The 14,754-nt window shown below is 36.6% G+C and overlaps 1 protein-coding gene and 1 long non-coding RNA gene across 2 annotated transcripts; one reads left to right on the top strand and one right to left on the bottom strand.

The window, feature by feature from the left end:
• The first annotated feature begins 7,658 nt into the window (after window positions 1–7,658).
• LOC116720693 (uncharacterized) lies at window positions 7,659–8,940 on the top strand. The gene is made up of 2 exons (XR_004339442.1): window positions 7,659–8,317; window positions 8,429–8,940. It is a non-coding gene; the product is annotated as an uncharacterized LOC116720693 (long non-coding RNA).
• Window positions 8,941–10,217: 1,277 nt separating this feature from the next.
• Window positions 10,218–14,515, bottom strand: LOC116720692 (CD209 antigen-like). The gene is made up of 7 exons (XM_032564083.1): window positions 14,413–14,515; window positions 14,048–14,180; window positions 13,321–13,419; window positions 12,419–13,213; window positions 12,075–12,217; window positions 11,343–11,449; window positions 10,218–11,250 (listed from the first exon to the last, which is right to left on the bottom strand). The coding sequence occupies exons 2-7, from the start codon at window positions 14,151–14,153 to the stop codon at window positions 11,112–11,114; spliced, it is 1,389 nt and encodes a 462-aa protein (XP_032419974.1). The 5' UTR covers window positions 14,154–14,180; window positions 14,413–14,515; the 3' UTR covers window positions 10,218–11,111.
• Between the last annotated feature and the right edge of the window lie 239 nt (window positions 14,516–14,754).

Below are 14,754 nucleotides of genomic sequence, written 5' to 3'. Positions count from 1 at the left end.
TTACACTTAGTGTAACTTTGATTATCAGTAGAGGTTAGTAAGTCCCAGTGGAGTCAAGTATGAAAGTAAACAGCAACCCTATCAAAACTTATTCCTGGTAACAAATTAAAGATGATCCCTGTGATTTACCAAATTTTGGATTGAACAACCTCTCAAAGGACAAGGATGAAAAGTCTTCTAGTCATAGAAGACTAACTGCTCTACTTGTTTGTCAGTCATATACCATAATTTATATTTGAATTACTAATATACACCTTTTCAGAAGCCATAGTTCTTCACTTGGGCCTGGTCACAGGCAGCAGTGACATGAGGTGGGTGTATCCCTCTGATTATTTTTTGTTGACAAACTGAAAGGAGCTAACATACAGGATTTTTTGGTAGTTGTTTCAAATTCGTCTTGGCATTCATCTCAATTCCTCATCTGTTGATAACCCAAGGGAAATAATCTACTAATCGCAGGATTAGTAATCCAATTTCATTTGGAGTAAATGTTTCAAATGCGAGAGCTAAATCTATAAACTGAGCTCCATCTGAGTGTATAACGCAAAAAAAAGTGGTCTTGTTAAGGTTGTTTGAGTTTCAGATGTCTGCAGGAGAACAACCATCAAAAAAAATAAAAATGAACTTTAGCTAAACTGCCAGTTATTTTAGACATATAGCTCATTTCTGACAATTACATCCCAAAAAATCACTTGGATGTGATGCTTGCCGTCTTACAGGAAACTGAAGACACAATCAATAGCATTTCCACAAGCAAGCAGTACCACCTGGAAATGGGTGGATGACAATAAATTATGTTTGCCATGTCCAGTGTATGACTGACTGTATGATAACAATCAAGCTACTTAACTCCATTCATATTTGCCCATAAAGTTAAAAAGACCAGAGAGTAAAGAGTAAAAATATGATAAACAGGTGACCATGAAAAACAGCAAAATAAAGATTTTAAAACTCTTAAAACCATTTTAAGGGTTTTTGTTACACTTCTTAAAATGGAACACTAGGAGGCACAGAGTAAAAGAAGCACTAACTATAGTCTACAACTCCAAAACAAGGACAAATAAATGTCCTCTGGTGACTGAAAATAAAAACAGTTCTTACCTCAAGATACACAACAACACAATGAGTAAGCTCCCTGACTTGTTACAAACTGGAAAGAACCCCTATCAAGCATCACATCCAAGTCAGAATACCATGAAATAAAATAGCTCCCCAAACAAGATTGTTTTACAGAATTGCTCTCGGTTGATAGAAGAGATTTTAACAGTCAACCAAATTCCAGATTCCCAAGGGAAATGGTGAGGCACTGGATGACCAAGGCTTTTTTAGAGACCACTGTTGAGAAGGAAGTGCCTTCAGGTGTGCATCCAGGTGTGACAGCAGGCTTCAACCAAACAAACCAGAAGAAAGATGCAGTTCAGGACTAAACTCTCTTTTCAAATTTTTGACCCAGGCATCTTTTCCCATTTCCTCTGATTCCAGTCAAACAGATTCTGCTGGTAATCTCTAAAGTTCTTCAAATGTTCTAGGTTCACTGTATTAACAGTTATTATTGTTCTTTTCTATTTTCATGGTTAGATTTGTGATAGGTTTATTTAATTCCTATCTAGCAAGGATTCAGACCAGTCGTGATTGTCTTTTCTGCAGAATAGGAGGGAAGATCCGAGACGCGACGAATCGCTGTAAAACACTGTCTGGGATCAACTCTGCCAGATCTTTCTCTGTTTGTTCTCTTTGAGTGACGTAAAGCACGTTTAGTTATTCCTGGATTTGAAATACCGGAAGCTTAGCGACTTGTCATGCCTCATAGAGATTTCCAGTAGCTTTCTATCCTCTTTGCAAAATCCATCAGATCACCTCTCTCAGGGCATTTGCTTAGGTCCGTTAGCAGGCAACGTTTTATAGCCTGTACAATCCTACTGTAGTAGGAGCTGTAAGAAGCCAATTTTGGAGTTCCTCTCCAAACAAAAGGAAGGTGCCAGATCCAGGTGCTTGAGTCAAAGCTTACTACATCATCAGCTTTGTCGCCTTTATCTGAAGATCCCTCTGGATCATCACATTGAACTGTTCTAGCAATGCCTTATCTCTTTTCTTTTGATCAGAAGCAGGCATTCCTGTCATGTGAACTTGAACAAAATGGCACAATGGCTTCTTGTCCTCAACTTTTACCCTTGTCAGAGCATTAAGTACCATCCTCAAGAACTCCTTTTCCACTGAGGCGTCCTTGGAAATATTGATTATTGTGATGTAACTTAGTGCCAAAGCAAGATGCGCTACTTCTTTGTCACGTTCGTGGCTATGATTGTCCTGTACCATCTTGTGGGCCTTCAGTCCCTCAGTGTCGATGACCATGATGCAGTCACAGCCTATCTTGCTCTTTACATGTTTGCTGACAGTGATCATCTGCATGAAAGCTCCCGTAGTGCACATTCCTTTGTTGACAGCAAACCTGGTCCCAAACATGATGTTGAGGAGAGTTGACTTTCCTGAATTTTCTACTCCGATCATTGAAATGACTTTGACCTTACTGTTGGATTGTATAAGGAAGTGAAGCTCAGAAAGAACAGCATTGATCCATTTCAAGGGAATGTTTGCTGCATCTCCATCAACAAACTCAAGAGGGACACCATCTAGCAACATCTGAGCAGCAAACATGGGGAGCGGTTCCATCTTTCTCCTTAGAATGCAGAACTCTGTGAGGCCAGCCATACATGTATATCGCTGCCCACACTCTCGAAAAAATTGTTTTATTTGTAAAGAGGAAATAGAAATTTGTTGGTCAACATCTGCTATTTTATCTGTTTCTTTTGGAGACTTTTGTTCTAGTGCTATGTATTGCTTCAGTAGAGCTGACAGCTGGTGCTGGGACAGATCTTCTAGTGCCATTTCCAACCATTTCAGGAAATAGGAGCAGTGAACTTCAGAGGCACTCAACCCATTGAGGAAGTTTGACATTGTGGTTGTCATCTCAAACCTTTGCTGCTTCTTGTTGAAGTCTTTTTCTTCTCTTTCCAGGGACTTACGGTATTCCTCAGTTTTTATTTTGCCAACTTTTCGCAGTCTCCAGTGCTCTGTTTGCACCCATGAAATTGCTTTCCAGATGTTTCCTTGAGTTGGTAGTTCTTCGTCTTCGAACTCAGATATTTTATCAATACGTGCAGTGATTTTTCTGGCATTCTTCAGAGCATTTCGGCATTCATCACTATCTTCATCGACGAGGATGTCACAACACGGAGCTCTTTCATCCAGATTTTCCAGAGACACCTTTTTCGACTTTTTCCTGAGCATTTGAGAAACCGATTCCTGGAGGGGCCTGACTAACTCTGTTTCAGCTGCTTTTGTTTCACTTAAATTTACCCTTTTTTAAGTTTGGCTCAAATGTCAACATTTTTAATCTGAACGATTTCCCTCTTCTGCTGCTGATCAAAATCACTTTTGCTTGCACATGTTTTCCTTGCAGATATTTAAAGTTTTCAAACTCTGATTCTTCGCAGAGGATATAAACAACTGCAGACGACTGCAAGAGGAATGTAAACTGCTTATCAAAGGACCTGATGTCCCCTCTGAAGTTGGCAACAGCCATTGGTTCACTGAACTTATCTACAGAACTGTTGCCACAAGAAAGGTACCAGCTGAATTCGACAATCCCCTCTGAAATTCTTCGTGGCACATCTCCACACTCCAAAGCAGAATGGTAAAATATGTCATGGTACTGCTCTCTGTTACTTAGCAGTTTGTTTAACATCTGAGTCTTGGATAGGAAGTGCTTTCCCAGCCTGGCAAATGATGCAAGAGGCATTTCAGAGAACACAAGTCTTTCCTCACTGCCTGTTCCTCTGAATGCTTGCTGCCAGGGTGTGAAATTTTGGACAATTTCACGCATATATCACAGCATCATGGTTAGCTCTCTTGTTTCAATGTTTGGCAGCAGGAGCGGGACTGCAAACTGGCATTGTACCATTTTACCAACCATATTCTGCTGAAGGAACTTGTCTGAGCAGAGAAACAATCCAGTTCTTCAACTGTTGAATTCTTGTCCATCTCCAGATCACTAGATACACATTTCACACTTCTAGCGTTTTTGTCACACATTAAAAGTCTCCTTAGAAAGGCTTCAGTAAGGGATTCTGTTGTTTCGATGTTGATCTCTGATGTGTCATGCTGAATAATTTGGAGGATGTGGCTAATTTTTAGCTTGGTGTCATACTCGTCTTCAAGTCCAATTTTGTCAATACTTCCCTGAGGCCAAGCCCTGTCAAACAAGACAAAAGCAACAAATTCATCACATTTATTGAAGGGTAAAATGCCTTGGGAGATATTTCTATCCAATATTGAAAAGCATTTCTACAACATTTAGCTGCCTTGACTTGCACATTGAAATTTGTTAAAACGTGGGAAATTGTTTCAGGGATGTGAATACTTTTTCAAGATACTATACTTCAGCAAGATTGCTTCTAACTGTTAACTGGTTACAGATAAAACAAATGAAATCACCTGTGTGCACAGAGATAGAAACCGGATCACTCGTCTTGTCATTCAGCAATGTTGAGACTGATATATTGTACTCTGTGTCTGACTTTAAGTCAGATAATGTCTTGTGGCAATCTTTTGTGTATATTACAAAAGGTACTTTATCTGGACTTGTGATGGTAATCAGGAATTGATGTGGGATTCCTTCCATGTTTTCTCCTTTGCTCCAAGTTAAAGACAGAATCATGGATTCTAAACAATCTTTTGTCAAATCTCGAGGAGGTGGCACGGCTGCGAGAAGGAAGACAATGAAAAAAGGTTTGTTAAACCATTAAATTATTGGATTTAATAATTAACCCAATAAAACATGCTTTTGCTTCATGACTTTTACCTGTAGACACACATGCTGTCACCCATTTATTTAAATTGCCACCTTCATCTTCTGTGGCCACACTGAAGAAATACTGCTCTCCAAGATGAATGTTGTTTATCTCCACTTTATTCAGGTCTTTGATAACTAAAAAAAACTTCTACCTCTGTTAAAGAGCTCCATTTAACTCTGAACTTCTTAGTTCCTCGTAGTTCCTGGGGGGTCCCCAAGTTAACGCGACACAGTTTGGTTTCACTGTCATGAACTCGAGCTCACCAGGAGGGGGCACCACTGGCCAACAAAAAAAAGTGTACCAAGTTAGAATTTGCCACAAATCACAGGACATCCTGATGTTATAAAACAAGATTTGGTGTGATACGAGACAGCAAATATAGCAGGAAAGAACCGACTCTAAAAACTCTCTGCATCTGCCTACAGAACACTGTTTCAGTGGTAACTCTTAAAGTAGACAAATTAAGGTATTTTGCAGCAGTAATTGAACAGATCTTTGCATGTTTTTTTCCATGAAAATGGCAGTCACCGACAACACACTTTATCTAATTTAAATCACCTTCCAGTATCATTATTACAGTGTTGCATCATTTCCCACTATACTAGGTGTTTCACAGGTCTGGAGAAAGGTCAGTGACAGTTATGTAACTAAGGGATTATAACATCATAAAAATGAATAAGCAATAAAACAGCTAGAAGCAATATAACATTAAGGACCTTTAAAATCTTTTTACCCTATTAATCAGAAGAATCAAAGCTGATTTCAATCGTAACCCCCATAAACTATGCTGATCTGTCTGTATGTAGAATGTCCTGTAGGGGGCACTAGACCCACATTTCTCCTGTGTCGGTACGAGAAGAAGAGGGAGAAGAAGGAAGACAGACAGTAGAAGGAGAGGTGGAAAGATACATAAGAAGGGAATATGGAGAATACTTACAAATATATACAGATGCATCAAAAATGGTAAATGATAGAGTAGGGATAGCATTTATAATTCCAGATTTAAACATCATGGAAAATAAAAGATTAACGGATAGTTTGAATGTATACACAGGAGAGTTACTGGCTATTTCAATGGCGTTAAAATGGAGTGAAGAATTAAATGACAAGAAAGTGTTAATTTGTTCTGATTCAAGTAGTGCATTAATAAGTATTATGGAACAAGAGTCGGAAGCAAGACAAGACATATTGATAGATATAAATAAATCAATACATAAAATGGGGATACATAGATCTACTGTCAAATTTATTTGGATTCCGGCGCATATTGGAATAATTGGAAACGAATTAGCAGATACATTTGCAAAGAGTGCGAGTAAGAGAAGTGAAATTGAATTGAAAGTTAAGTATAGTAAAAGTGAGATAAAGAGTATAAGTAAAATATATTACAAGAAGAAGTGGCAGGAACAATGGGAGGGTGAAAAGAAGGCAAGGTTTTATTATAGTATTCAAAAAAAAGTGGGGGAGTGTAGAAAGGAAAATAGGAATAAACAAGAGGAAGATATTATATCTAGGTTAAGATTTGGACATGTAGGGCTAAATAGTACTTTGAAAATAATAAATAAACATAGTACGGGGTTATGTAATTTTTGTGGAAAGTTGGAAACAGTTGTACATATTTTTATGGAATGTAATAAATATAATCTAGAAAGAGAGGAATTAGTAGAAGAGTTAAATAGGAATAAAGTTAAATTAAATATTAGAGATCTGCTACAAAAATCTTCTGGAGATGTGGTTTTTAATTCCGTATTTAGGTTTCTTAGAAAAACAGGTCTAATAGGGAGATTATAGGGTTTAGGCATCTGGTTCATACTCCAGTCCAGAAGGTGGCGGTAATGCACCTGACAGTTGTTTGCCAACCGCCATAAAACAAAAAAGAAGAAGAAGAAGAAGAAGAAGAAGAGGGAAGAAGAAAAAAGAAATGGCAGACTAAGCACATTTCAGCAGAACTAGAGAAGTTATTACGCATAAGTGCTGCTGTGATATGAGAGAAATCTGTTTATTTTGAACTGGATAATGTACATTCTGTTCTGAGAGTTCTCCGGTGAGTCTGTTGTTTTATTTTCAGCTGCTTACTTACGCAGAATGGCTACCTAGCTGCAGCTAACGTTGCTCGGTTTTTTTCGAACTGGAAAAAAAACCAACCGGAGTATAAAGTGTCGCTCTGTGAGCAGCATAGCTCTGTGAAATGAGACTGTTTATGATGAAGTGATGCTTATTAAGTAATTCCTTTATTACTGAGCGTTTTTAGTTTATTTTAAACGCTAATTTGATTTTCACTGAGAAGTAATTGAAAGATTTCTATGATTTCCGTAAACCTGCATGATCGGTTAACGCTCTGCATGCAGGTTTTTTTTTTTTTTGGACGACCGATACCTGAACGAGCCAGTGGTTCCAGAAGCAGGAGGGTCCCGCCGCCATCTTTGTGACTTGGACTGAAGCCTGGAAAGATGGAGGGACTGGAGGGCCTGGTGCTGCTGGAGCTGGAGATTTTGCTTGGACAACAGATAAGCTTATTGAACAAAAAGGGGGCCCAAAAATCTTTTTTTTTATTCCACAAACTATTTGTTCATGAACATTTTCATAACGGACAACTTATGTGCACATTGACTGAACTGACTGACTGAACTGTTATATTGAAGGACTAACTGGAATATGTAACTTATTTTGTTGAAATAAGCTTTAAAGCTACTGTTTAAATATAAGGGTGGATAATTTAAGTTTTATACCTTAATTTTATTAAAGTAATTAGTGTTACTTGGATTATTATTTTGTTTGTGGGGAAAGAAAAATAAACTTGAGTTGTTAAAACTTGTATGCTTATCATCCTCCTGTGTGACCCTAGAACAAAAGTAACTTTCCTACTGAATTTATTGCTAATTAAATTAAGTAGTGGTTACACAATCATAATTTCTGTCTCTGCTATTTGTTAACTTTAGAGTAACTTTTACTTTTGTTTTGGACTTATTTACGCACACGTTTTGTCCAAACCAGATATTTGACATCAAGACAACATTCACACAAAAAAAATAAGAATCAAAAACTGGTAAACAAGTGGTGACCTTGGTGCTGCCCAAGGTCCTCACCAACATCCACCTGTTAGAAAAGAGCATTATTAGTGAAGATCCAGCAAAACAATGTTTTCCAAGTTATTATCTCACGGTTACCTGAATCTTCTGTGAAATTATGTTGTGTCTTTTGTGATTTCCTTCCACACAAATGCTGCAAATGTGCATGTGATCAGCTATGCAGTAAAAATCTTTAGACTTCTGATGAAGACAGCTTCTGTCTTGGATGTCACTGCCGATGTCTTTGATAATGTGTTTTTGCAACTGTGTGCCATGTTGACGGGCGTGGGGCTCACAGAAGAAGTCGTTGCAGGTCTGGCATATCTTCACAGCTGCATTGTGGTTGCAAATGTCACACATCAACTCCCCATGGCTGAGAGGAGTAAAGAAAAGCAGGTAATTACAAAATAAAGAACAGTTGAATTATATTTGTAAAGTGGAATCATCCCACAAATGAAGACTTTTTCTAATCATAAACTAATCAGAAATACTAATTTTATTTTGCAGAGTCAGATCAAGGTCTTTAATGGCGTATTAAGAACTCAGTGGGCTCCCTTGTTGGCAGGTTGATAGAATGTGGATGGATTTAAACATAAGGAAAACTTCTTTGTTGAGGTTGATTTGGGTTATTATCATTGTGACATGATGTCAGGATCCTTGATGGAGCCTGGAGAAAAAGTGTTTGAATGACAGCAACTTCTACATTTGGGTTAGATGATACCGATCATTTAAAACTGTGTCACTGCTGCTTTGGGAATCCCTAGATTTAGACGATGAATAATCACAGGTGTCAGATGAAGATATGGACTCTGATATTTTTGGATAGTACCGTCTAAGAGAGAAAAGAAGTAAAACATGTATCAGTCAGTATTTGTTTAATTTTGTAACTAAATCATACAAGGCACAGTTAATGGATATTTACATAATTTATGTCAATTGTTTATTTTATTATGCAACTTGTTTTACCTCCATCTATTAGAATATGTAAGCACATTCAAGTCAATCCTAACCAACTTTGAGAGTGTTCTTAGGTTGTTTTCTTGTGTGAAATGCTCTTAAAAAAGTATTTTTCAACTGGCTAATGAAACATTTAGCTAATCTGTTGATCATATTTAAAATGACAGAATTTTTTTTTTTTAAATATTTGACAATCTACTAAATATTTGAAAAAAAAATTACCTCACACAATAAGATTGAGAACATAGCATTTAAGTAGCCCACTACTCTTTAAATACTGTATTCAATGAATCATACCTGTGGGTAACATCATGGGGCGTCTTTAAGACAGGATACACAGCAGATGGAGGGCTCTGTTCTAGAAATCTGAACGTCAAAATACACAGATCAGAGCACATTGCTTTTACAAGGTGTTGTACATTAAACACAGATGTAAACTAAACAGTCTGACTCTGTCTCATAGAGAGGATAGTCATCTTCTGGTTCCTCTGATCTGAAAATGTCAGATCAGAGTGTAAAAATTCGCTGTATCATAACATCAAGCAGTGATCCTGCCAGGTGTACACAGTTGGGAATTTTCGAAAGGTTTTCAGCAAAGAAGACAGTTATATTTGTTCTTTTTAACTGAGTTAACCTGTGTTGGAGCATTAACCCTGTCCTGCATACATTGTGGTTGGGACAAAATATTTGTAAATGTCAAGAAAAGGAAAAATAAGGAGAGACTTCAGCATTACTAGAAAAGGATGCAGTACTGATTAAATGTGCTCTGTGAACTTACGCTGTTTTCATTATTAACATTAATGAAGTATCAGATTAGTATCAGTTGATGCTTGTACTAAAATAATTTATTGACTGACACAAACAATTCCTCAAAAAGCCCCCAAATTCAAAAATTATAGACAAATATATTAAATACATCAAGGATAATTAAACTATGTGAACCTTCTAATTTGATATAGATGGTAAGTTTTCCCAGGAACTGCAAAAGTGTAAATCTGTTTATATTAGAAGAATGGAAGTGTGGAGACTTAAAAAAAAAAACTAATATTTATTTAACAGTTATTAAAATGGAAAAACTGAGATAAGTGCAATCAAGGCATTTTCTCTCTAATGGTGATACACTTTCTGTAATACTGGTGAGGAATTGCACTCAAAATGTTCATCAGCTATGCTCAATTCAATTATCCACCTTTTATTTTGCTGTATTCTGGCCTTTGTTTGCATGACGTTCATATTATTTTTGGTTGTCGTTTTTTTGTGTCATGTGAAAAGGCATAACAAAGAAAGATTTTGAAAAGTACTGAAAAAATAGAGGAGATAGATGGCAGGCAGACCTATCTTACACTGTTCATTATTCTCATTTAATAAGATACATTTAGGTTTACAATGACTTGATCACATATTTCAAAAGAGAAAATCTGCAAGAACTGATTGGAGAGAACGAGACTTTGGATCAAGAATGCAACTTAACTATGATCAATAATAAGCTAAATAATACAACATACAACCACATAATAGTTACAAGTATACTCTCAAGAAAATGATTTTTTTTATTCACAGAATCAAGTTATCAGTAGCATAAATTGGTTTGGTATTTAAAAAATGTACAACCTCTAATCTGGATTCCGACAAGACGTTAATACAAAAAAGACTGAAATCTAAGTGTTACTAAACTCTCACGCAGAATTACCAGCTAGAAAAAAAACTTACATTTTTTAATATATTTTCATTCAAAATTTGGTCCAAAGCATGAAATCTTTTAAGCACACTTCAGAACAAATGGATAAAAATGTGTTATATAAATCTTTTTCAGATGGAGTCGGAATAATGATCAATTCAACAATAACAAAAAAAAACAGATCACCAGCAAGCTCCATTTTACAAATGAAATACCAGCGCAAGTCCAAATATGCGAATTACACTGCAGAAAATACTGAATGAAAAGAAAGGAAAACTTTTTCAAGACCAAAAAATGTAAATAATTACATTCTGTGAACGCTATTGAGTTTACAAGTTTTACTGTAATTGCTGTAGAAAAACCTTCCCACAGCATGATGATGCCACCATCATGTCTCACTGTGGGGACGCTGTGCTCACAGCATTTTTAGTTTTTCCTCACATACAGTATACCATTTTGAATGTAGATCAAAATTGCTGATTTTGGTCTTATCTGATGACAATATGTTCATATACATGATTGAATGTCTTTTGGAAGCAAAGCTGCAAAGGAAAGCTACTTCTCACAGATCCAGTGTTGTTCAACGCTACAATTCTCATCATTCCAGTCACCATCCCCTTTGGTACGGTGCCAGACCTCCACACAGTCCTGGTTCCTCCCTTGATGGCTGTTTGGCTGCCCTTGAGCCCAGAACCTAAATAATGCAGTGGCCCAAAAGCACAAATTAAATAAAAACTGTTATGTGGATTTTAAATTTTGGATAGAAAATGTTTCAAAGCTCCTTACGTTAAAGTCAGTGGTGTTCCATCAACCCATTTCCACTGCCCTTCCACTCCTCCGTCAGTCAGACCGATCCACACCTCTTTGTCATTGTACAAGCTGTTGATGAAGTTCTAGGAGGACAAAAACAAGACAGTTGATAAAATACTATCTTGCTTATTATGCTGGGAATAAATGTTTTTTAAAAGAAATTTCAGATTTACTTAGAGAGTTGGTTGCCCTGTTAAGGTGATATCAACCATCTCGCCACATGTTTATATGGATCTTAACGTAAAAATTAAAGTGCATTTTAAAACCTTACGTTGGGTCTAGTCTATGAACGTCATGTTATCTCTGAAGCAACCTCTTAAAATACAATGCATAGGGATTAAGGATGAAAAGGTCACAGTTTGGTAGTAAAAATTGAGCAAGTCACTTTTGGACTTGAAATGCATTTCTGAAGTGCATTGTGGGTCATTGCTTAAAATGGTTTGTCTTTACACCATTGAATTTCAAGATACATATGGACATTTGAAACCACTGAGATTTGCACCAAAATTTTTACAACCATAATAACTGAGATTAAGTATACTATACATGGCTAAACTTTTAAAGGGTTCTCTAATATTACCGATTTCCAATCCACTATTTGTATTTTTTTTTTGTGCAACTCCACATTATTGATTAGATTTGTTTAGATATTTTAAAAAGACTTTTGACTTTATTGACACTTTCATGGTATATATTAGATGAACACACCATTTCATCTTTACTGGTCACGATGGCCAGGTCTGCTCCCTTGCTGTGGCAGTCCTCTCTGCTTAGCGTCCAGGTTTTTTTGGTGGTAGAGGCGAAGTAGCAGCTGTACTGGAACTTCCTCCAGCCAGCAGGGCAACGTTTCTCTGTGTTACAAACAACAAAGTTGAACACATTCCTTAGCTAGCCAAACTAAAATAAAAAAAAAAAACTCCTAACTTTTCAGAAGAAAGTGTTATCGAAATACTCTGATATCAAATATCTATGCAGACATTATTTTTAAAAAGGAAAAAAAAAATTGTTAAAGGCTTCAGTAGAGACTTTTCTGAGTATTTCCTCAATGTTACCTTGAAGAGTTGCATTCAGTTTGTCGATTCTCCCCAGCAGCTCCTCTTGCTCAGCAGTCAGGTTATCAACGTTTGCTTTCAGAAGATCTCGCTCAGTGGTTACATTCTTCAGGCTGCTCTGAAGTTCACTTTTCTCCCTTTGCACCGATCCATATGAGCTCTGCAAGGTACTTTCTGCCTTTCTCAGCATATTGTTCAAGTCTTCCAGTACTTTGATTTCAGCTGTAAGGTTTAGGTGGATGCTCGACAGCTTGCCTTTCTCACTTAAGGAGAAGTTGTATTTGTCATGTAGCTCCTCCATCTTATTGATCATGTCATTGTAACTTAACTGGAGCTGATCTCTAGATCTGCTCACATTGTTAAATTTGTTCTGTAAATTGTTCCTGTCCTTAGTAACAGTGTCATAATTAGCCTGTAGTTCTTTGGTTCTTTTGACAATTGCATTGTATTGTGTATTTAAGTTGCTTTGGGCAGTGCTCAGTGCATCTCTTTCTTTCTGCAGCCGGGCTGTACTGTCTCTCAGCTGTCCCAACTCGTTGTTTAAAGCAATTTTGTTGGCGTCTGCCTCTCTTTGCTTATTCTTAAGATCATTTCTCTCATTTGTTAGTTCTCTGTTATTGGAACGCAGTATGTCTATTTGTCTGGATAAGTAATTGCTATTTCCCTGTTGCTGCTTCAAATTGGCTTCTAGCTCTCTTTTTGCACTTTGCACTGTCTTCAGGTTTGCTTGAAGCTGCTCTTTGTTTTCATTGAGGGCTTTTAATGTGTCCTGATGGTCTTGTTTTACCTTTTGATCTACACAGAAGTTTAAAAAAGAAACAAAAACACACAAATCAGTCATTTCATTTTTTTAGGTCACACAGTGTGAATATTTGGGCAAATTTATAAAAAGGATAACTCACTGTGAACACTCTGACCGATTAGCCATGCCACCAGCACAACGCAGAGCAGTCCAAGGCCAATTGTAGCAACCTTAAAGCTCTTGCTTCTCAGGGAATAAACTGATTGACAGCAGGGAAAGCAGAAGCATAAACTTAAAATTCATGAAGTCGTTTGAGGAAGTTGTGAAAGTTGAATTGTGAAAGCTTTTAGGATAATAGCCTTTAAAATGAAACACTACAAAATCAGTTAAAGTAATTCACATTCGAGTGAATTCAAATCCAAAGGGGGCTACGATTGTTGATGTGGTATTATTTAGAGTTGCCTGTTGAAATAAATGCAAGATGGCAACTTTCAGTTTCTTTTTGCAAAAGGAAGGGACGCAAGCTGAAGAAAAAAAATGAAGATAGCGTTCGTTTCATGTTTGGTCAAAACAATCTGCAGCTTGGTTGATGTTTTGCTTTACAAAATAATTTTTTACAACACAGGGACAATTCAGAGCTTTAGCTGCATACAAATCCACAAATATTCCAAAAGCTATTTTTACAAATTTGCATTAAAGTTTTTACTACTCCTCTATCTGCTTCTAAAAACAATTTTGGAAGTTATTAGAATATTAATAAGAATATCGATATATGAGCAGTAAAGAGAATCTGTCATTATTTGGTAAGATAACAATGGTTATGTTAGATATACCAGATATGTGTTAATGAGAAAAAGCTTGAGTAAAAGTTAGGGTTGTGTCAGTACCTGAAATGAGAAAATTTTTCCCATCAGAGGAAAAATTTTTGTAGGCAATTTCACTTCTGGTCATGTCCGTATCATCTGTCTTTGAGACTTGGTACTCCACACTCATCTTTCTGCACTATTGATGAAGTGAAACCTTAACAATTATAATGTGACATTGTTAGATTCTGAAACAGAAGCTAAACTTTCATCAGTGTGACCAAAAAAAACAACACAAATTTATATAATTTCAACTAAAAATCTCACATTGTTGTGGATTTTATCTTAAGCATGAGAGCAAAGTTTATAAAAGTAAATTTAAAGTGTTTGTGATGATCATTGAAACATTTCTTAAGAATTCATGATTTCATACATGTGTAAAAACTTACCTCTGTTGGATGAGAAGCAACCAAGGACAGCGGACAAATCAATTTTTTTGTAGAAGCCATCGAATCTTATATGCCTTGCTTCCGGTGTGACCACTTCTGCAAGACTTATGAATAACTGGGAGGAGGAGAAATATATACTTCCTTTATTAATGATGCTGGAGCAATTGATATTTTTTGCTTTTAATTTTTAAGGATGTTCATAAGCAAATATTACCCTCGGTAATAAAATCCTGTGTTTTTATTTTCCAGTAGTTGGGAAACAACTTATGGTTGAAACCACAACAGGATAAACAATGTGGTACACTGTTTTCCAAAGCCTGGATATTTACTAAAAGTAAGTAG

Source organism: Xiphophorus hellerii, chromosome 5 (assembly GCF_003331165.1).
Source record: "Xiphophorus hellerii strain 12219 chromosome 5, Xiphophorus_hellerii-4.1, whole genome shotgun sequence".
Lineage (NCBI taxonomy): Eukaryota > Metazoa > Chordata > Actinopteri > Cyprinodontiformes > Poeciliidae > Xiphophorus > Xiphophorus hellerii.
The sequence above is the reverse complement of the archived record's forward strand: the minus strand, read 5'-3'. Positions and strand labels throughout refer to the sequence as shown.